We start from the raw sequence: 23,225 nt of genomic DNA, 5'->3' as shown, positions 1-23,225 counted from the left end.
GGTTATTTCATTTTCAAACATTTGGAGATTTCCCAGATGTTTTCTGTTATTGATTTTTAATTCTATTTTTGTCAAAGAACATACTTCATATTACTTGAATTCTATCAATATTGGATTTCTGGCCCATAATATAATCTGTCTTGGTAAATGTACCATGTGCCCTGGAAAAGAATGGATATTCTGCTGTTTTTGAGTGGATAGTTTTATAAATGTCAACTAGGTCAAGTTGGTTGATAATGTTCTTCAGGACTTCTCTATCCTTACTTATTTTCAGTCTCCTTGTTCTGTGAATTGTTGACAGAAGGAATTAAAATGTCTGACTGTAACTGTGGATTTATCTATTGCTGTTTGTAGTTATATCAGGTTTTGCTTCCTGTATTCTGAAATTCTAATATCAGATGCATAATTATTTAGGACAGTTATATCCTCTTAATTGTCCCTTCTTCATTATGAAATGAACTTAAAATGTTTTTTATTCTATTCTTTGATATAAAGTCTATTTGACTGATAATAATATAGACATATAAGAGTTATTTTACTTTATTTTTAATGTATTTACATCAGTACATTTACAATGATTTTAATCTAGGCAGTATTTTTGTGGGGTTTTTTTTTTGCCTTCCTTTGGGTTAACTGCATGTTTTGGGGGATACTATATTAACTCATTTGTTAGCTTATTAGCTAACATGCTTTTTTATCCAATATGATACTCTGTCCCTGCTAATTTACATATTTGGACTATTTGCATTAATGTGATTATTGACGCAGTTTTTTTTTTAAGTTTGTTTATTTATCTTGAGAGAGAGAGAGAGAGAGAGAGAGGATGAGCAGGGGAGGGGCAGAGAGAGAGGGAGAGAGAATCCCAAGGAGGCCAGAACTCACCATGTGGGGCTCAAACTCATGAACCCATGAGAATATGACCTGAGCCAAAACCAAGAATTGGACACCTCACTGACTGGGCCACCCAGGCACCCCTGTCACAGTTTAGTTTTAAATCTAGTGTCTTGCTATTTACTGTCTTTGCTTTCTTGGTTGTGTTTTTTGTTTTTTGTGGGGCTTTTTTTTTTGCCTTCCTTTGGGTTAGTTGCATGTTTTGGGGGATTCTATTTTAACTCATTTGTTAGCTTATTAGCTATAACTCTTTGTTCTATTTTTTAGTGGTTGCTTTAGGGTTTATAGAGTACATTTTTGACATGACACGCTCTACCTTAAAGTGATATTATACTATTTTGTGTCTAGCATAAGAATCTTATGCCATTTCTCTCCTCCTGGTCTTTCTGATATTGTAATACATTTTATTTCTTCATTTATTATAAACTCTGCACTCTCTTGTTATTATCACTATTTTAATCTCTCAGTTATCTTTTAAAGAGATTTAAATAAAAATTTTTAAAATTTCATATATTTATCAACATATTTATCATTTCTGATGTTCTTCCTTCCTTTAGGTAGATGCATACCTCCATTTGGTATCATTTTCACTCTTCCATAAGGGCTTCTTTTAACATTTCTTGTAGCATGAGTCTGCTAGCAATAAATTCTTTTGGCCTTTGTTGGCTGAAAATAATGGTATTTTGTCTTAAAAAAAAGATATTTTGGGGGCACCTGGGTGGCTCAGTTGGTTAAGTGTCTGACTCTTGATTTCAGCTCAGGTCATGATCTTGCAGTTTTAGATCAAGTCCCACGTTATGCTTTGCACTGACAGCACAGAGCCTGCTTAGGATTCTCTTTCTTCATCTCTCTCTCTCTGCCCCCCCCCCCACTCTTGTGTGCTCTCTCTACCAAAATAAATAAACATTTTAAAAAATAAAATAAAATAAAAATGATGGGTCACTTGGGTGACTCACTTGGTTAAGCATCCAACTTCGGCTCAGGTCATGATCTCATGGTTGGTGAGTTCGAGCCCCGCATCAGGCTCTGTACTGACAGCTCAGAGCCTGGAGCCTCCTTCGGATTCCATGTCTTCCTCTCTCTCTCTCTGCCCCTCCCCTGCTCACAGTCTGTCTTTCTAACTCTCAAAAATAAACATTAAAAAATTAATAAAAATAAAATAAAATAAAACAAAACAAAAAAGATATTTTGCTGAATATAAAATTCTACATTGACAGAATTTTCTTTCAGTATTTTAAAGATGTTGGCTTACCATCTTCTTATTTGCAGTATTTCCTACCAAAAAATCTGCTGTTATCCTTACCTTTATTTCTCTGTACATAATAAGTGTTTTTTGCTTTGGTTGTTTTTAAATTTTTGTTTTTTTTTAATTTGATTATGACTGTGTTTTAGTTTTCTTTGTATTTCTTGTGCTTGTGATTTCTTGAGCTTCTTGGATCTGACTTTATAGTTCTCCTCAAATATGGAAATTTTTCAGCCATTATTTCCTCAAATTTTTTTGGTCCTTCCTTTTTATCAGAGACTCCAATTACACATGTATTAGGTTGCTTGAATGGTGCTCTGCACATTTTGAATTAATTTTTTCTCTCTGTGATTCAGTCTGGGTAATATCTATTGTTATGTTTTTGATTTTACTAATGTTTTCTTCTGCAGTGTCTAATCTGTCATGTATCCCATCCAGTGTGTTTCCCATTTCAGGCACTCTGGTTTTCATCTCTAGAAGTTCCATCTGGGTCATTTTTATATCATCTGTGTCTCTACTTACCATGTTTAATCTTCCTCTAGCTTTTTGAGCATATAAAATACAATTACGATAACTGTGCTAATGTCCTTGTCTAATAATGCTAACATTTAGGTCAGTCATGGATCAGTTTCTACTTTTTAAGTTTTTCTTCTTTCAATGGCTCATATTATCCTGCTTCTCTGTATGACTTGTCATGTTTTATTATATGCCAGACATGTGAAATTTACCCTGTTGGAGTCTGCAGGTTCTTCTGTTTTTATGAATATTCTTGAGCTTTTTCTTGGAGTGAATTTAAGTTACTTGAAAACAGATTGATCCTTTTGCGTTTTTCTTTTAGTATTTGTTAGGTGGGACCAGAGCAGCATTTGGTTTGAAATAACTATTCTCCACTATTAAGGTAAGACTCTTGTGAGTACTCAAACTAATGTCCCATGAATGACTATATTTTTTCATCTGTCTGGTAGGAACTAGCACTGTCTCCATTCTGAGGTGAGTACCAAGTACTATTGTCTCAATCCTTTTGGGTAGCTCTCTCCCCAGCCTCAGGGAGCTTACACTTGTGCTAATCTGTACCCAGATGACCACTCCAGGGGATTGCCCCTCTGCATATCTCTGAGTTCTCTCTCTGTACATCTCTCTCTCTTGCCTGCTACTCTGCCCTGTAAACTCTAACTTAGTCTCCCTCAGTCAGCTTCATTTCTTCAATTCAAGGTGTTTACAGGCTCCACCTAGTTTTCTTCTCCCTGAGCCATGCCTGAGAATTCTCTTAAGGGAGTAAACTGGACAATCGTAGCATTCACTTTGTTAATTTCTCATTTCTCAGGGATCATTGCTGTTTATATCCTGATATCTAATGTCTGGAAAACTGTTGTTTGATGTATCTTTTCCAGTTTCTTAGTTATTTTGAACAGGAGGGTAAATCCAGTACCTGTTAGTGCATTTTAGCCAGAAGTAGAAATCCTGAAAATGTTGGGGAGAGGGTGCCCAGCACCTTATTCCAGGGTTTAATTATCCATATTAGTAGGGGCCTCTTCTGGGGTCTCTACTGAATGCTCTCTACTGAGAAAATCTAGTTCTCTCTACTCTGGCTGGTCTGAACACAGAGTTGTGTGAGCTCTGGAAATTGCCCACCTTGCAACATTCTGATAGTGCTCATCCTACATTTGTATGGCTTCGTATTGAGCAACAGTCTTAAGGGCAAACACATCCAGATTTCTGGAGCTCTTTCTCTATGCATTCCCTCTTTTTTTTTTTTTTTTTTTTTTTTTTTTGTGCTCTATCTTGCAAGTTCTTGCTGCCTCAGTGTCCCTCAAACACTGGTCTCTGCATCCTCACTCTGATCTCTGGGCTCTGCTTGAGTTCTGCTTTCCTTCCCTGTGGCCTGGGAAGTGTCTCCAGGGAGAAGGAAAAGGTGATGCTAGAATCCATCTCATTTGTTCCCTTTCTTCCAGAGATCACAGTCCCATGCTGCCTGTTACCCATGTCCAAAAATAATTGTTTCACCCATTTGCCAGTTTTCTCACAGTCTACAGTGGGAGCACAAGTCCAGTACAAGTTTCCCTAGAAACGGCAGAAGCAGAAGTCTCCAGAGTAACTGCTTTTTTTTTTTCATGACAAAATGCAAATAGTAATATTGAAAGTGGGTTTTTTTTTAATGACTATGCCCCACCCCCACCAAAATTCTGATCACCCCTCCACAGAGGGCTGAGCCCTTGTTCGAGAATCGCTTGCCTAGTAAAATCCATGGATGCAAAGCCTTGAATTCAACAACATGTATTCAGACATTTTATAATATTTATTATGTAGCAGGCACTGTATTTGGTTCTGAATATACAGAAACCAGTAAGGCACCATTGCTGCCCCAAGGATTCCACTCTCAGTGTGATCTCCTTGTCAAAATTATTATGATATTGACCCGGGCAGTGACAGAGGTATGTACAAAACATTAACAAGGTGAGGATGGGGCAGGCAGCAGAGACGGTGGCACCATGTCCAGCCTGGAGACAGGTGGAAGGTTGCTGGGGATTGCTTCCGGAGGTGACATTTAAGCTGAGTCCTTAAAGATGGGAAGCAATTTGCCAGGCAAAGAGAGGACAGTCAGAGCAAAGACAGGGAGGCAGAACCAGCACAGAGTGTGCCTGAGAACAGCAGGCCATGTGGGGTTCATGAAGCAAAAATCCCCAGAGAAGGAGAGGCAGGAGATAAAGCCGGAGAGGCCGGCAGAGGTCAGACACCAAGGGCCTGTCGTGCCACACTGGGGAGCCTGCCACTGAGGGCTGAGTCTTTTACATAACTCTGCATGGTGGCTGGCAGAGAGCATGCCCGCCTCAGCACGCAGTAGGTATTATTAGATGATGATCATGAAAGGCAAATCTGAGAAACCGCAAAAGTCTGAGCAGAGCCAAAATCCCTTACGTTCTGAGGCTCCAGAAAGTTATCTGACTCCTCTGCCCCTTTGCAAATTCAGCTGAGATGTGCTGCCATAGTGGTCAGCCAGACCTGAGGTGCTGGCTTCTTGGCAGTTGGCTAGACCTCTAGGCTTGTGCATATGGTGAAGAATAGTAAGCAGAGGAGGGAGGCTAGAGAGTAGGGCTGGAGAGAGAGCAGGAGAGACTGAGAAAAGAACGACAGAGAGCCAGGAGACAGGAAAGCACACTGAGTCACAGCAAGATGGGGGCTCAGCTTGAAGGATAGATCAAAAAGATAATTTCTGGGGTAGAGAGGAAGACATAACCTCCTCCCAGCAGACTCTGCAAATCCTCCAACAATTAAGCCACAAAGCCGAGCATCCAGGCCTCCCTCGCTCCCCAAGAAAGGGGCTGCAGGGAGTGGAGCAGGGTCTCCCCTGTGAACTTAGGTGGTGATTCAGACACATCTGGACCACCGGTGGGCAGGCCCCAGCAGAAGTCTACTTGTCTGAAGCCTGAGGAGGCTCCATCCAGAAGGAAAAAAGAACCAAACTGGATAAGCTTGTCCCACCCATAACAAAGACTGAATCCTCTGCAGGCAGGGAATCTGAAAATAAAATTGAAAGGAATAAACCACCAGGGGACAAGTAGTACCCTTTAATGAGCAGAAGTATAAAGAAGGGGGACTAAGATGCTCGTTCCTCCTTTGAAACAGAACATGAAGAAGCTTCCTCTCCGGCCTTCAGGTGGTAAGCTGAAGTGAGAAATGTCACAGCCATGGCTGCCAGGGGGAGGTGGAAGGCTGATGGACAGGGTGGTCCATGCAGATGCCCTGCGGCAGTCCCGGGCAGGAGCAGGGTCACGTACTCACAAACACGTGTGAGGCATGCTGGGGAGCTCCAGAAATAACTCGGGGACAATTTATAGTAAGGTGAAGTCCCTCCCCACATGAGCTGGTAGAGGCAAAAACTCAGGAAATTTGGATCATGCTAATGGATCCCCACTTATGTGGGTGAGGCCTGGGGAAAGTTGACTTCCACTAGGAAAGAACGAAGTATGACTCCTCCACGGACAAGCTAGCGGGACCACATGGGACTCCTACCCGCAGAAGTTGAGGATCTTTGTTCTGGTCAAACTTTTTCTCTTGAATCCTCCCACCTGAAGTAAGCTTTATGAGCCCAAATACCCCTTTCCCTCAGCTCCAAGGTAGGGGCTCTGCTTAATCCCTCCCCTCTGCACACGCCCAGGTCACACCCAAGTCTGTTGAGCACACTCGACCCCTAACCACCAGGCACAGGTGTGTTTTACACACAGGTGCCTGTCTGAGCAAGAAGGAGGGAGAGGCAAAGGGAGGTGGCCAGGCCTCTGTGCCAATGTAGCTCAAAGGAAGACGGAGACTAAATCTATAAAGACACTAAGCACAAAGAGTTATTTTATTTTCTACCTTATCATCTTCTGTATTTTCCAGATTATCTATAGAAAAAGGCTAATATCACTTTTTCAAAACCAAATATGAAAGATACAAATGGACACTGCTGTTCACAATTTACATGACCCCTATGGTCACTCTGAGGTGTTTGAGTTTTAATATGTCATAAACAGAAGTCATAGAAAACAACCCACTTGGTGTTACAGAGGTGGTCCCACGGTGCAGGTGATGTGCCAAATTTGAGCTATCTACATAATGTGGTACCCCACTCAGGGACAAAGACCCTGTCATGGAAGGAGACAGACATTAACATTTTTTCCTACTCACCTCCACTAACTCTTGGCTCATCCAGAGAGAGTGATTGACAACCGCAAAGGCTGCTGGGCAACTATGTGAAAGAGGGGTCCACAGAGAGGCCTCCTCCACCTGTTACTCTTTTCTCTATCACTTCACATCCATAGGGGTCCCTAAGCCCCAGGAGAAGGGTCAAGTGCAAATCTGGTAAACCAAGAAGCCCTAGCAGTTGTCAACTTAATTAGCCTTCAGGAGGAATATATGGATATATGAGCACAGTGGAGTTGCTATAGAGACAGGCCCAGGAGGCGCATTTAGAACAGGGCCTCATCACATCACCCGATAAAAATAAGACTCAGGCTTTTTAATAGAATGAATTACTTAAGTTTTATATTTAACAGGGACGATACCAATGCTATTACTGGTTTTCAGAATATTTTAGGAATCTAGACTGCCTGCTTCTACATATGTTAACAGCCATCACAACATATGCTCTGGTGGTTGGGAATTAAGAACTGGAAGCCCATGTGTCTCTCCCACCCCTTGAGATGAGACAGAGTCCTTCTCACTTTGAGCTTGTCCTCCCTTAATTGGGTGATAGATTTCCAATATATTTCAGATAAAGGACTGAGGGAGAGCTATATTGTGCTTTGCACTGGGCCCTTTGCATATATAATTGCTAATGCCTATAACAGTCTTATGAAGTAATGATCTCATTCTGCAAATGAAAATAATGAGGTTCAAAAATTTTTGCAATGTCACAAAGCTAATAAATAGTGGAGTCGGGATTCAAATTCAGGTGTCTTCCATCCAAAAGCCCATTGCTTTATAAGACACCACCCACAATCTCTGCACAGAGAAGAATCTGAGAAAAGGTGGATCTAAAGAGATCTACCACTGATATATAGTATTGACCTTATTATAGCTTAGACTCTCCTCTGAGGCAACCCTAAAGTGGATAGGTTCCAAGAAGAATCCCACAGTGAGGGCGATGAGCACATCCCCAAGTATCCAAGGCAAGAGTTCATTTCAGACTAACTTCTTACCATCTTGCATGCTTCTTGGATGCCTCTTCCCTACCGCAAGCATGATTAATACAATGTTCCAAACTGAACACCATTAAGAGAGCATCTCCACTGCTGTTATGTATATGAAAACTTAAATTTATGAAATCAAGCTGGAGATCCAGGTGAAGGTAATTTTATTTTGTCTTTGGATTATTCACGATTCTCCTACTTTGCAGAGATTTTTTTTTGTATAATTTTCCAACAAAGGCCTACATAGTAGGCTCAATCTGTGCCACAGGTGCCAGCCATTCCTTATTGTAGGAGAGGGGGGTGCTGGTGATTGTAAGGCTGGGAACAAGGCAATGGAGGTGACAGGGAGGGGAAGGATGGTTGGGAAGCTGGGGGGCCTGATGGTGAGGGTGATCCTAAGCAGGGGTGCATATATCCCTCCCCATTAATTTTACCTGCAGAGGATAATGGCAGAAGATGTTAGGGCTTCCAGGGATATGAGAGAACATATCTAGGGCAAAACTGAAATGCACGGCTTGACGGAAATTCTAACCAAAGCATCAATTCAAATGAATGAGGCAGCAAGGCAGAAGGCAGGGAGAAGTAGAGACTGGAGACTTGAGCCCAGACCCGAGCAGGAGGCTTGGAAGCAGAGGGGAGGAATGGTGTCTGAGAAGAGTCCCTAGGCAGTGAGACTCATCCTAGGAGGTTTCCCCAGGCTGCCTGTAACCTCCAGCCTGTGTGGGAAGGGGAATCCTTTTGTGCTATTGAAATAATTCCATGATGTACTCTTAGCATAGAATGAGCTCACTAGGATCTGTGGGCCCCAGCCAGGTAATCTCACTTCTACTATAGGCAATCGTGCAGGGGTTAAAAGCATAGGCTTTGGATTTAAGCCAATTTTCTAGGTTCTGGCTTACAAGTTCTGGCAAGTCCCTTAACTTCTCTACAAAATGGGAATAATAATAGTCAGATGCCAAAGATGAGCCCAGGTAGGAAAATGGCCAGTGGGCTTTGTTGGGGGCCAGCACAACTTCCACCCCGTTGGCTGGGTGAACGCCATGGCCAGAACAGCGAGCAGAAGCGTGACCCTAGCCCTCTCTTCCTCGACAATCCTAGGGACCACCTCCCCACCCCTCATCACTGAATCTCTGTTCTCTCCTATTAAAAGGGATCAGCTTTTCAGTGTCCCCTGAGCCTACTTTGCCCTCAACCATGAACTCTTTCCATGAAAAGGTCTCTAGGGTAGCTCATAGGCCACTGTCATCATCTGACACCAAGCTTTTCCCTATCACTATCTTTACCCTTTGCCCTCTAAACAAGGAAGCCAGCACTGCCAGGCCAAGAACTTTTGCCCAGTTTGGGTTGTGGGTGGCCTCTTACCTCCCTCTTCCCCTGGGCCCCCAGCCAAGTCCTCCCTCCCTCAGAGATGCTCCCTGCTCACTTCATTCCTGCCTCATAGCTGGAATGACAGTGGCTCCCAGAATCCCTGGGGTGTGGGGAGGGTGATGGGGGTCTGGGGAGGCAGCCAGGCCCAGGAGCAGATTAATGTTACAGCCTTGGATAAGTGAGCTGGGCCAGTTGACGTCAGGGTGATGATGGGTGGAGGGGAGGGCCAGGCTGCTGAACTATAAAGATAGGTCAAATCAAATATAATCGACTCGGGACGGAGCAAGCGGGCGAGCTAGACACCGTCCCCAAGCCATGGTCCCTACCAGCCACGGCTCAGCCTGGGTCCCTCTGCTCCCGACCCGAGTGCCCAAAGCAGGCTTTGGTTTCATGTCAGCAGCCTTCATCTGCCTTCCAAAAATAAGCCCCTGCCGCCATGCTGAGGGGAGAAAAACAAGAAGGGCGGTATTTTTAGGGCCATTAATTCTGACCACGTGCCTGAGAGGCAAGGTGGATGGCCCTGGGACAGAGGCTGTTCATCACTATGTCCCGGGGAGCAGGACGTCTTCAGGGCACGCTGTGGGCTCTTGTCTTCCTAGGCGTCCTAGTGGGCATGGTGGTGCCCTCGCCTGCAGGCACCCGCACCAACAGCACGCTGCTGGACTCCAGGGGCTGGGGCACCCTGCTGTCAAGGTCTCGAGCTGGGCTAGCTGGAGAGATTGCCGGAGTGAATTGGGAGAGTGGCTACTTGGTGGGGATCAAGCGGCAGAGGAGGCTCTACTGCAACGTGGGCATCGGCTTTCACCTCCAGGTGCCCCCCGACGGCCGGATCAGCGGGACCCACGAGGAGAACCCCTACAGTGAGTGCAAGCTGCAGCCAGTTGGGAAGCTGGGGGCTTGGGTGCAAGCAAGGCTAAAAGATGAAGGGGACTTGCTCTGGTGCATGGGGCCTATTATAAAGGGGACAGAAGTCATATTCTCTATTTGGAATCTTATAAGCAGAGCCACCTCCCCCAGACTGACTTTGACCCTGCCTGGGTGCAGGCTTAATATGCTGAGGTCCAGGCATTCTGGTGTCCTTTGCCATCACCCCACAGAGCCCCCGTGGCGTCCATTACTTCAGTGTTAAAGGCACATCTGTGCCCATATAAGACACCTGGAACCAGCCAGGAAGCCTTAAGGCAAGAGTAGTGAAAATAAGTAAGGGTTTTTGGACCAGATTCGACTTAAGCTCATTTTTATTTAGCTTCCCTCTTTAAGAAGGAAAGGAAGTATTTTGCAAAATTTCTCACTGAAGCGCATCTTTCCCTTTATTTCCACCTGCCCTCTCCGTCCCCAGGTCCTTGTCCTGCAAGTTGGTGGGTTGCTGCATAGGTGCATTCCCGCATCCAAGAGGGGTTGGGGGCTGCAGGATCCACACAAGCCTTCAGTCTTCCGTGTGCCTGCAGTGTTTGCAAGATTAGATGAGCTGAAATTTGTTGAAGCATGGAGAGTATCTACTTTATTAAAAAGCTAATTAGCATTCATGTTTCTACCCCAGGCAAGGACTTCATGTGAAGTCTGTAAAAGCTAATCTCATGTAGATATGGCTGCAATCCCTGACCCCGATGTCAGAACTTCCCCAGCGGAAGTGGATCTTTGACAGTAAAGTGGCAGGACTTGCCGAGTCCAAAGTGAGATCAGGGATAGAGGTGATGAAGGGTCTGGCTTTCTAGGAGCTGGGGGATGGGCTGAGGTGCCCTTGTAGTGTCACCTCTAGATTGATGTCCCGCTGAGCCTTGCACAAGCCTTGGGTAACCTGGCCCCCCTTTCTTTGTCAGGCCTGCTGGAGATTTCCACAGTGGAGCGGGGTGTGGTGAGTCTCTTTGGAGTGAAGAGTGCCCTCTTCATTGCCATGAACAGTAAAGGGAGATTATACACAACGGTGAGTCCACTGGGCTGGGGGACGTCCAGGCTATTTGAGGGCTACAGCTTACACAGTTGAAGAAAATGCTACAAAAGCTTGCATAAAGAAGTGAATATTTGTCTAGAATAAGAAGGAAGCATGTGAGCTCATGCTTCATGTGTTTCATGTGCTTCGCGATTAACTGGCTTCTGCTTTGGACCATGTTTTTCCTGAGCCTTCCAGCCTTTGTAATATTAAATAGGAACCGTAGATCAGGAGGCTGCTGGTTCTGAAGGAGACCTGCACCCTGGCATAAAGCTGTCACCCAGCCTTACGGTCGGGTTTGACCCCCTGAACTGGAGAGGTCCGGAGAAGCAAGCCTGTCTTTCAGTCCGGGTGCTGTTCCCCATGACCCCGAGAGGTACCCCATCTAGCGCGCAGTATGAGGAGGAGAGACAAAGGAACTTGAAGTTTTACTCTATGGTTTTAAGCCCTCTGACCCCTGATCCTGTAGGATGGAGAAACATCCTCTTATTCCACCCTCTGGACTGGAACCCAACCTCCAGCCCGCTCCCCATCACAGATCACCCTGGGAAGGTGAATGCCGGCCCTTTGGTTAACCTAGTTGGCTTCTAAGTGCATTTACTAAAACCTCTGCTCTTATTGACCCCCGGAGTCCTGGGTCTCTCCTCCTATGATTTGGCTTATTCCAAAACTACGGCGGGGGGTGGGGGGGAACAACATCCTTATGAAGTTGAAGACACTGGGAGTTCTTTCGACAGAAATTAGAAGGATAAAAAGGTAGACCACTGAGCAATTGTGAAGGAATACCAGAGTTATTTATGGGGAGGGTGTGGAGTGCTGTTCTACCTCTCCTTGGAGGCAGACTGAGCACCAGGAAGTGAGCAGAGATCTGGGATTGGTGCCTGGTTCTGGCGAGGCTATACCTACACGAGGGGCCTATTACATACCCAAAGGGGAGCTCAGGTGGTCTCTTCCCTGTGATCTTTAAGTTTACTTACTTATTTTTGAGAGAGACAGAAAGGGAGAGAGAGCAAGTGGGGGAAGGGACAGAGAGAGAGGAAATCCCAAGGAAGCTCTGCACCATTAACAAGGAGCCCGATGCAGGGCTATAACCCACGAACCATGAGATCATGACCTGAGCCCAAAACAAGAGCTGGATGCATAACCAACTGAGCCACCCAGGTGTCCCTCCCTGTGACCTTTAGTCAAGGAGACAAGGCGTGGATTAAAAGTGGGCGTTGGAAGTAAGAGGAATAGCCCTAGGCTAGGTGATACCCTGAACCAGAATTCAGTCCCTGGTCTGTTCACCAAGGGCACTTCTGTAGAGCCGTGAAGTGCATTACCTGCAGAGCCCTGAGGCAGGTCTGCACACTGCCCTGACAGGACAAGAGACCTCAGGAACCCAGTGTCCCATCTGTAAAGGGAGGATAAAGTTACATGCGCCTCCCAGGGCTGCCGGGAGATAATGCTTGGAAAGCACTCCACAGGGTGCCCTGCAGACAGTAAGTACTCAATACAGAGCAGCTATCATATCAGCTGATGCGGCGAGGTACCCTGCCATGAGGTTCTGCACCCTTCTTTCCTAGAAGTGACATGTGTGGGACATTTTGCATCCCATCACCTTGGCAGCTTGTTAAAAGTACAGATTTGCAGGGACCTCCATCAGAGATGCTTATTTGGCAGGGCTGGGATGGGGGACCAAAGATCAGTTTGTTTGTTTGCTTGTTTGTTGTTGTTGTTTTTAAGCTTCTCTGGTGTTTCTGTAGCACAGGCAGGTTTGGGACCACCAGGCCACACAGCCTTTGGAGGGCGGGGCAGGTGAAACCCAGCATGAGGTTTGGAATCCTCAGACACCCCCTTTCTTTCTCAGACATCACTCTGTGCAAAGGTGCTGGAGAAGATAGGAGCCAGCCTGGGGCCAGCCTAGGTTTGGGTGAAGCAGGGCCCCTCCTTGTGGAGATAGTCTTTCCAAAAAGCCCTTACTCGCCAGCCTGCACCGTGCCTGGGATCCCGCCGATTGGAGAGCCAGGAACTGGGGTTGTTGACTAAGGCACCCTCTGCAAGGGACCATTTAGCAGGTAGATCTCCTGGAAGGAAGGACAGAGTGCAGAAAGCATTACCAGAAGGACTTTCAACTTTGAGGCAAGGAGAGGGCACAAATATAGGAAAATGTACCCACTTCCAACTAGAAATCCATTACCCCGGTAAGAGAACCTATATGACATTCAAAAATCAGAGCTTTAATCACAGTCAGAGGCACTGCACAGGGGTAAAGCATGGAGTAGCAAATGGGAAGGAGCCACCTTCCATAAGTAAGTGTGAACTGACTCCTCATGTTGGAGACACCCCTGCACCCCTCCCTCAGGGGCACATGACTTCAAAGGGGGTCAGGTGGGCCCCTGAGCTGGAGGGTTCACGAAATGAGAGAGTCCAGGGAAAAGGGGGGCTGTCCTGAGGGAAGGCTTGCTCATTCTGCACACTCTACCCTCCCCCTCCCACACCCCAGGAGCACTGAGTCCGGGAGCACCTTCTCTAAGGTGGGAGGTTGTCCTCCCTGGAGCCCAGGGCTGGGCAGGCTTGTGTAGGAGAGTGGGGCTGGACCCAGGAGTGTGACCCAACTATGCCCCAAGCTTGGACAATTGATGCTTTGCGTGGCTGTGCCCCAGATGCTTCCAAACCACCTCTACCCCCTCCCGCTGCCCCTCAGGGGCCTGTTATCACAGTCTAAAAAAACAATTGCCAACTGATCCCCGGAGCCAGGAAGACTCCCGCTGGGTGATGATTTCATTCACACTATTTCCCTTAAGCCCCTAGAGCTGCCTCATCTCCCCAGGCTCAGCTGCTACCGCCTGCAGCTAAATGAGATTTCTCATGGGGGGAGGGGACCCTTGCACGGGGTGGGGACAGGAGACTACTCATGGCCAGAGAAGAAGAGCTGAGAAAACCCACCTAGGAAAAGTGACTTCCTGCATGTCTCACTTCTAGGAAAGAGGGGCGCAGAGCCCCATGGCAGGATGCCTATTCCCAGCTGAGACAATATAAATAGCCGTCCTGGTATTGAGCACCTACTGTTTGTAAGGCATCTTGCGGAGTACTTTCCAAGCATTATCCCCTAGCAGCCCTGGAAGGGGCATGTGGTCTTTATCCTCCCTTCACAGATGGGACACTAGGTCTCTAAATTCACACAATCAGTGCTGTGTGCAGACCTGCCTCAGGGCTCTGCAGGTAAGGCTCTTGAAACCCACAGAAGAAGTGCATCTCATGTACAGATTGGGACCCAAATTCCAGCTCCTGCCCCACCTACCCTCCACTACGTGCTTAAATGTGGGGCAAAATCCCTGGCCTTCTCTGGGCCTGGACCTCTGCTCTCTCCATGTAGACAGAGGCAGAAATCAGTGAATTCCAATATCCTTAATGCTTTTAAAAATAAAATTGAAAAAAATCAAGGAACCCCACTTAAAGATTGGTGGTCGGCTTGGGCACTCTCTACAAGAATCCCTTGGCCAAGAAAAAAATGCATACTGACAAAAAGCTAGTAGGAATTCAGTAATGCTTTTAAATGATTTTAGTTTTACTATTTATAACTGCATCTACATCCTTTTAATCAATAGTAGTATGACAATGTGCAGAGAACACAGTATTTGTTTCATCCATCAAGGCCTTTGCTTATTCTGTGGGGCATTACATTGGGAGAGGGGAGGACCAAGCCATGCCTTCATTCAGCTGGCAGCAAAGCTCATCCAGCAGAGAACAGATTCCTGAGGGGATGTGTTAGCACCTGCTGGGTAGAAGTACTGGGGGATGGGACCCGAGAACCCTGAAGACAACTCTCCCCGACACACGGCCTGCCTGCTACAAGGAGCTGCACAGGATTGACAAGAAAGTCATGTCTGCTGAAAAGCTTTTCAAACACATCTAAATCGACAATGCCATTGTGTGTTAAGAAAGGGGGTTACAATATACAGACCTCTTGGAGCTGAGAGATGTTATCTATTTCTCCATTTCAGCTAAGGACAGAAAAAGAAACAGAGGCTGCAGGAGGAAAGGGTCTTAGGAAAAAGAGTCTTTTTTTTTCTCTCCATTTCCCACCTCCTTAAACACCACCCACCCTTGCCCCTTCCATGCACACTCACAACCCAGGAGGAATAGAAGAAGCAAGTGGCTCTGGGTTAGCCCTGGGAGGAAGAGCTTTAAAGACACGCATCCACTTCCACCAGTCCGGGTGACTTAGCTCTGCCCGAAGACAAGAGGATGGATGTCTCATCCAGCCCAGACCGCATGGGGCATTTCTGCCAGAGGTCACAGGCTGGAACAGCCCTCTGCAAAGCCCCTCTGCAAAATGCCCTTCTCCATGGTAAGAGCCGATCGCTTTGGAGTTTGGTTCCACATAAGTCTGATTAGACCTACATGGAATTTAAGACATTGTCACACTGGGGCCTGAGCCCCGGCAAACCCAGGAAATGTGATCTGGTGGAATTATTTTCATTTGTTCAAGTAATAATATATGGTAGCTGCTTTTATTAACATGACGCTCACTTGACATGAGTGCTTTTCTCACCAGAGCTGAGGAGTCACCACTCTTGGGTCATGAGAACCGGGCTCAGGATGCAGTAGACGTGGATTAAGAGGCTGGGTCTGGATACCAGCTCAGGCATCAGTCTGGGCAGTGGGAATACCCACTGGCCTGAAGCATCAGCTGCTTCAAAGGGTTCGGGGAAATGGTCTTGGCCTCCTGCCGCCTGAACCCCAAGGACAGGGCAGAGGGGTACAGAAAGAGACAGGCAAAGGAAAGACAGAGCTTTGAAAGCAAACTTCATCCACTTCTCTTTTTTCACTTTAGATTTGTACCCAGTTCTGGGGAAGGCCAGGAATATGAGCAAGGCTAGAGAAAAGGAACCAAATGGACAGAAACAAAAGTGGGAAAAATTGTTTTAAAGGGCAGGAAATTTGAATAATCAAAATGCAATGAGCGGAGAACAAGGCACAATGTGTACAACCACCAGGATACACATTTAACCAATGTTTGAGGGGACCCAGACACTGTGAAAGGCTGGATTCTTAAATTGGACACGTTCTAGAATGGAGGATTTGGGCAGATGCTCTCAGAATTTCTTGCCCGAATCATTCAGTTCCTCTTCCTTTCCTTCCTCTCCCTCGCACCCTCAGCCCCAAGGTTTGATTTCCTCTCTAGAGTTTGCAAACCACACGCAAATCCTCTCCCTTAACCACCATCTAGATCAGAAATGAATTCTGGAGACTGAGGGCAGGTTGCTCTCCAGGGATGTACAAGTTAGAACAGAGGGAAAAGTGGCAGGTGGCAGGGGCTAGGACTACCAGGACACAGGGGGACCACCCGTTTTTGATATAAATGTTTTGTTTTCTTTTCTTTTTTTTTTTTATATAAATGTTTTCTTATTCCACTTCCTGGCTCAACTTGTATCCTGAATTTCTTTCCCACTTTAAATAATCTACTTAGATGACTAGGTAATGCATGAACACGGTTTAAGGTGGGGAGAAAGGTGTAAAAGAATATGCCATGGGAATTTAGTCTCCTTCTCATGCTCTTTGAAGCCACTAGTACCTCCCCAGACAAAGATGTTGTCCTGGCTCTTTATGTATCATCCCAGGAAGACCCCGTGTCCCTGTGTGTCCACCCTCACTGTTATTTTAAAGGTCACACAAATAGGAGTATACTACACATCGTTTTGAACCTTGCTTCATCACTTAACAGTATGTCTTTGAGACCATTTCAAGTCAGTGCCCACAAAGGTTTCATATTTTTTCATGGCTTAATAGCATTCAGTTGTGTAGATCTGCCATAATTGAATTAACTACTCCCCTCCAAATAGACACTTTGTTGTTTTGAGTCTTTTACTATTATAAATAATGCTGCAGTGAGTAACTCTTGTACATGAGTGGGAGTGTGCTAGTTAGATACATTCCTACAAGTGGAATTACTAATCAAAGCTATATTCCTTTTTCATTGTTGTAGATATTGTCAAATTTCTCTTTATAGAGGTTATACCAATATACACACCCACAGACATTAAATGAGAATTCCTAGTCTTCATGCATTCACCAATGAAAGAATATTACCAAACATCTGATTTCTTTTTTAATGTTTATTTATTTTTGAGAGAGAGAGTGTGTTCACAGAAGAGAGGCAGAGAGAGGGGGGCACAGATGACCAGAAGTGGGCTCTGTACTGACAGCACAGAGCCTGACAAGAGGCTTGAACTCACAAACCGTGAGATCATAACCTGAGCTGAAGTCAGACACTTAACTGACTGAGCCACCCAGGTGCCCAAAAATCTGATTTCTTTTAATCAAACAATTAAAAATGTGGTCTCACTGTTAGGACTTACATTTCTCTCATTAGGCGTATTTTCTCATGTCCATATGCTAGTTGTATTTCCTTTTCTGTGAATGGTCTGTTCATAAACACTGTCCAAAGGTCCTGAATATAGTAACAAAATGTACTCTCTGACACAAATGCAACTATTTTTTAACTGAGTTTGCCATTTACATTTTTGTTTTGTTTAAGGTAATTTTTTTCCAGGCAGAAGTCAAATGTATTCCTTTTGCTTTTTTTATGGCATCTAGTTTTTTGTGCCCTGATCAAAAAGATCATCCTGACTCAAGATTATTTAAAAAAATTTTTTTCTGGACTCATGAGGTTCTTTTTTTTACATTTAGGTCTTTGCTACTTGTAGAATTTATTTTAACGTAAGGAATAAAATGATAAGTCAAATTTTATTATTATTTTTAATTATTGTTATTAGATATTACCCAGCTGTTTCAACACCATGCTGTCTCCAGTGATTTGAAACTCCACTTCTATATTAATTTCAAATCCATTTTTATGTTATATTGCTATATATTTGGATCTACTTCTGGACTCTGTATTTTGTTCATCAATCTTCACCAGACTTTTAATCAATGTAGCTTCGTTTCTCATTTACCTTTTACAGTTAATCCTGAGATTCTATTCTCCTAGTGGTGTTGCTTCAGAGCTTTGCCCCTCAAATGGTCTCAGCTTCTGTGGCTGCTTCTACCTCTCATGCACAGGTAAAGAGGCCATGGCCCAGAGAGACCCCAAAGAGCAGTGCCAGAGCATCAGCCTCTGTGTATCCTAGTTCTGTGTTCTTCTCATGCAAGTTCTCCCAGTCATTCAGTCAATAACTGCAGAGCTTAAAAGTGGAAATGTCCAATAACCCACAGCAGGTTTTGCAGGAATAGCAATCCAGGGTAAGACAAAGACCTTTAGAGCTTTTAATGCAAAGTAGTTCATGATAGAGAATAATTATAGTAATAAGAATTTTTTAAAGGTTTACTTATTTTGAGAGAGAAAGAGAGGAGAGAGCACATGTGAACAAGAGAGGGGCAGAAAGGAAGAGAGAGAATCCCAAGCAGACTCCACGCTGTCAGCACAGAGCCTGATGTGGGACTTAATCTCAAGAACTGTGAGATCATGACCTGAGCTGAAATCAAGAGTCAGATGCTTAACTGACTGAGGCACTCAGATACCCCCAATTTTTTTTTATATTTTACTATGTGTCAGGTGTTACACCATGGACTTCCTGTACATTATTTCAATTAATGCTCCAATTCTATGACATAATTATTCTAAATGCCCCCACTTTACAGATGAGAGAACTGAGACTTAGAAGGTTAAATCACTTGCCCTAGTTCACATAGCGAATGAAGTAAGAGGTGAATCATCATCAGCATAACCTCAAATTTCCTTACAAAGGAAACTAAAGGTTGTAAAAACCCAAATTCCCTAGTGTGGTATTAGGAAGCCAGTTGGTGTGACTGGCTAAAGCTTTCACATTCACCTCAAGTAAATTAATACATGTAGAAGTGCCTTGTAAACAATAAACTGGACGCCTGAGTGGGGAAAGGGGTGAGAGGTGAAGGGCAGAAGGTGAGTGTGGTGTTCCTTCCTTACACCATGCTGTACCCTTGCTCACTCTTATGCTACATTGAAGGAGCCGGTCATGTATGGGTGTCCATTTGTCCTCCTGGCATCCCCATTAAGTCATCATCCACTCAGGGTCACATACCTGACAAGACACAATCCTTGACTCGGGGAACTTGGAGTCTATTGAGAAAGAAGAAGCTGTCCCCAGGGATCACACACTGTTGCACATGCTGTCTGAGAGGTGCGTCCAAAGAGCTGTGGGTGTCTGGGAGCCCAGGGAACTAGCTCATCACCCTCTGTTCATAACAGGAAGAGGCTCTGGTCCATCCCCCGCCTCCAGCCAGCCCAGGGTGCTCATAGTACGAGAAGGTCAGATGACACCTTTGGCACAGCCGGCCAGCCATTGAGTGGGCTTTTTATAGCCAATGGCCTCAGTCAGCAGGAAGGAGTCAGAAATTACACCCCACCTCTCTTTTTGTTTCATTCTGTGTTTCTTTCAAGATTGGATCTCAGACCTCCTGGTTCTCACCTTGCTCTCTCTTCCTCTAGACTCTACAGAACCACTCCCTATACAAAACACAGAAATCCCCCCAGCCTCCCTCGGCATTGGCCCTGCAAGTCCGGGGAGGAACGGCCTTCTTTTCTAGGAATAAAGGAGGGCGTGGGTGATGCATAGGGAATGAACTTGTTGATGTGTGGCAGGAAGTTTAGTGCTCATTTTCAGAACAGGTGCTCCACACGCTTCTCTACCAAATTAGCACTGGCCCCAGACTCCATGGCACCACCTGCCACAGAGGGAACCTGGTTCTCTTCTCCATAAAAATCACTGCTCCTTACCATCTCTGTTCCTGAACTTTTCTAGAGAGCCATGAATGTCTAGGAGGCACCAGGCATCTTCTGGGCTCAAAGTCAAAACCAAGAATGGGCATCTTTAAGGGGTGGCAAACCTGGGAAAGATGGAGTGAGGGGGCAACGAGTGGAAAGAAGAAAGGTTTAACATAGTTAACAGATAGCGCTGGAAAGGACTTAGGGAATCATATGTCCCCACTCCTCCTCTAACTGCCCCCCCCCCACCTCCTCCCCAGACACACAGCTTGCAGGAAAGGGAACCAAGGCTGAGAGAGGAGACTGCCCATGGTCACACAACTAGGAAGCAGAAAACCACTAAGTAGAGCCTGGGGTCCCAAACCCATTCCACTAGACCACCTCTCACAGTGGACTTGGGAAAAGCCTATTATATCCTTTTATGGTTCTTTCTCTGATGGAATAAGTTATCAGCTAGGTGCTTGGTGGAAAGTGCCCTGAACTGAAAATCAGGAGATCCACCCCATGTGACACAGACTTTCTCCATCCATGTCCCTGGGCCTTGATTTGCTTATCATGAAGAGGAGAACATGAGAGCGGTCCAAAAGAGCTTGGAAGTCTCTTCCTTTGTGCCCTCCCATGATTTGGTTGGCCTAGAATGGCCTAGAATGGCCTAGAATGGCTCAGTTTCCCTGCTGGCTATCTTACGAAGGGAAGGGAGGTGTACCCGGTAGAGGGCCCACTACACCTCATTTATAATTGAGCCTCTGTTATTTGTCCATTTCTTTTGCAGCCCAGCTTCCAAGAGGAATGCAAGTTCAGAGAAACCCTCCTGCCCAACAATTACAATGCCTACGAGTCAGACCTGTACCGAGGGACATACATCGCACTGAGCAAATATGGACGGGTAAAGCGGGGCAGCAAAGTGTCCCCGATCATGACTGTCACTCACTTCCTCCCCAGGATATAAGGACCCTCAAAGAAGGCTCACAGATTGAAAGCAACATCTTTTGTTTTGGAATTTTGCACAAATGAACAATTCCCCTTACCTCCCACCCCCCATGACTCCTCAGTCAGGCTTTTCCTGTACTTGGGGAGACCTGAGTTGGTTCCCTGGGTGACCGGACCCCATGGTATGTAACCAACCCAAGAGAGAGGTTGCGACCAACATCCTAGAATGGCAATGGATGCATGCTGTGACCTCAGCTGAGGAAAGAAGGTACATGTGGCATATGACCACGTGCACAGGAAAAGGCCAGGGTGGGAGTATTCGTGTGTGTTGATGTATATCCATACATCTTCATGTAGATGGTCTGAGAAAAGGCATTGCAGAGCATTGGGTTTCTTTCTCCCAGTATCATTGCTGCAGGAATCTGCCTGCAAGAATGTCACTTGTCAAACCAGCTGGATTGATGTGTGTGCCCATTCTGCCTCTTTCCAATCATTCTTCCATCCAGAGGCCACTTAGGGCATGCATGGGTTGCATGGGTGGTGGGGCACAGCTGTCCTCTAAGGGTAGGGAGGGCAGGGTGGGAGGAAGTAGGGTTTAACTGCAAACCAGAAAGAAGGTGGGCAGGTTCCAAACTTCCTGTCTGTGAGGGCTCTGGGACTGCCCTGTCTGGGGAGCTGGGGGAGAAGGGATGATCCTCTTCTTGGAGAAAAGGGGTAGAGCAGTGTCTCGGGCAGTTGGGGAAGGCCTGCTGGAAGCAGCAGAAGGGACTGGATGTTCTATGGAGTGCCATTCTGCCTGGAGGATTCAGTGCTGCGTGTGGCTCCAAGAACAAGCTGGGGCCAGGCTGCCTGCCCATAACTTTTCCTCACTTTGAACTGGGTCTTATTTTAACCTCAGATGACAAGGATCCTAATAATGGCAACCTGTTTGGCGAGGGGTGAGGGGATGCAAAATAGGGCATGAAGGAAGTAGAGAGGCTTTGGACTGCAGATGATAATTCCTCTCCAGCTACGTCCAGGAAACTCACCCAAGTCCTCATCTGATACTCTCACTTCCTTCTTGGTCATCATCAGTTTGCATACACGCTGATGCCTGGATGCAGTAGAATGGGCACCATGACCTCCAGAGTTTGCCCCCTCCGGCCCCTCTACAGTAAGAGAAGAGTGATAATCCTGTGAAATCAAGCAGCCAAACTGAAACAGCTCCTTGCTGTACAATGCCTTCTTGCCTCCTGTCCTTTGAGAGTATTTAAAGCAGAGGTTCCCCAAGTGACTATAAATGTTGTCTGCCTGGAGCCTTCAGATTCCTGAACCATTGGAATGTTCCTAAATCTGAAACCAGAGAGAGCCATATCAGAGTGCAAATATTTTCGGCATACATGAACCATCAAGTTACAAAATGACCTGACACCCTGCTGCTTTCAGGGGCCCCTGCAAGACAACCCCTCATCTGCTGCAAATACCTTCATCTTCGACATACCTCTCTATTTGCAGATGCGGCCATCTATAGATAGATCTGAGCTGAGCGATTGTGAGATGGACATGGAGGTTGGAAACCAAGGGAGACATCATATTGACTACTTTCTGCCTGGCACACATCAGGGAGGGTGTGTGCTGGGTGAGGAGGAAAAGGCCACACCAAGGTGAGCAACCAGAAAGACTGAACAAACAGTAAGAGCTTGGGAGCAAGAGTGGACATGGCCAAGCCTTGGAAGAAACGGGAAGGAGCTGGGGTCTTGGGTCAAATGGGAGAAAGTTGGTCCATCTTGAACATTTAGAATACTAGAAGTGCAGTTCTGCTTGGAGGCAGAGTACAAAGCTGATTATCTTGTCCAGAGTAATTGACTGGCCTCTTTGACAGGGTACATCAGACCTGAGTTGCACTCAGGACCTAAGGCACGTATCAGTTTCTGATGGGATGTACTGGCAGTGCAGGAAGGCTGGGTGGATGGACGGACAATGATCTGGTGAGGAGAAAAGTTTTAGGTCCCAAAGCGTTAGCTCCTTTCTTCCTAAATCTCTGAGCCAATTTGGCGTGAGAGGGGACACACTTCTAAAGAGAGGCCTCAGATTGCTAGACCTTTCCTGCATCTCTCTAGGGGCTCCTAAAAGGGCCAAAATACTGACAAGGAGTTCCCCCAAATGTCCACTCCCATTTTTCATGCTAAGAGTGAGAAGGAGATGCTATGACATGCCTAGGACCAGGCTGCCTTGCTAGTCAGTCACTACATGGAGGCACCAGCACACCATTTGCTGGACAGGAACTGGTTACTAGCAGCCGGGCATCTGTTCAAACCGGTACCAAGGCCTACGTTGCACCAGTTGCTGAACATTCTGAATATATTCCTGGATGGGGGATGCATCGTTGACTCGCTAAAACTCCTCCTGCTAGAGGAGGTCTCTCCCAAGAGCTTTCTCTTTGACATGTACGTGGCTTAGGACAAGTCACTGTCCATCCACAGAAGT

At 45.9% G+C, this 23,225-nt stretch overlaps 1 protein-coding gene across 1 annotated transcript; it reads left to right on the top strand.

Annotated features, from left to right (window-relative positions):
- Positions 1 to 9,389: 9,389 nt before the first annotated feature.
- Positions 9,390 to 21,298, top strand: FGF6 (fibroblast growth factor 6). Its single transcript, XM_060658666.2, has 3 exons — positions 9,390 to 10,031; positions 10,992 to 11,095; positions 20,602 to 21,298. Exons 1-3 carry the CDS (start codon positions 9,686 to 9,688, stop codon positions 20,776 to 20,778), a joined length of 627 nt encoding a protein of 208 aa, XP_060514649.1. The 5' UTR covers positions 9,390 to 9,685; the 3' UTR covers positions 20,779 to 21,298.
- Positions 21,299 to 23,225: the final 1,927 nt, after the last annotated feature.

This window comes from Panthera onca, chromosome B4 (assembly GCF_046562875.1).
Source record: "Panthera onca isolate mPanOnc1 chromosome B4, mPanOnc1 haplotype 2, whole genome shotgun sequence".
Lineage (NCBI taxonomy): Eukaryota > Metazoa > Chordata > Mammalia > Carnivora > Felidae > Panthera > Panthera onca.
The sequence above is the reverse complement of the archived record's forward strand: the minus strand, read 5'-3'. Positions and strand labels throughout refer to the sequence as shown.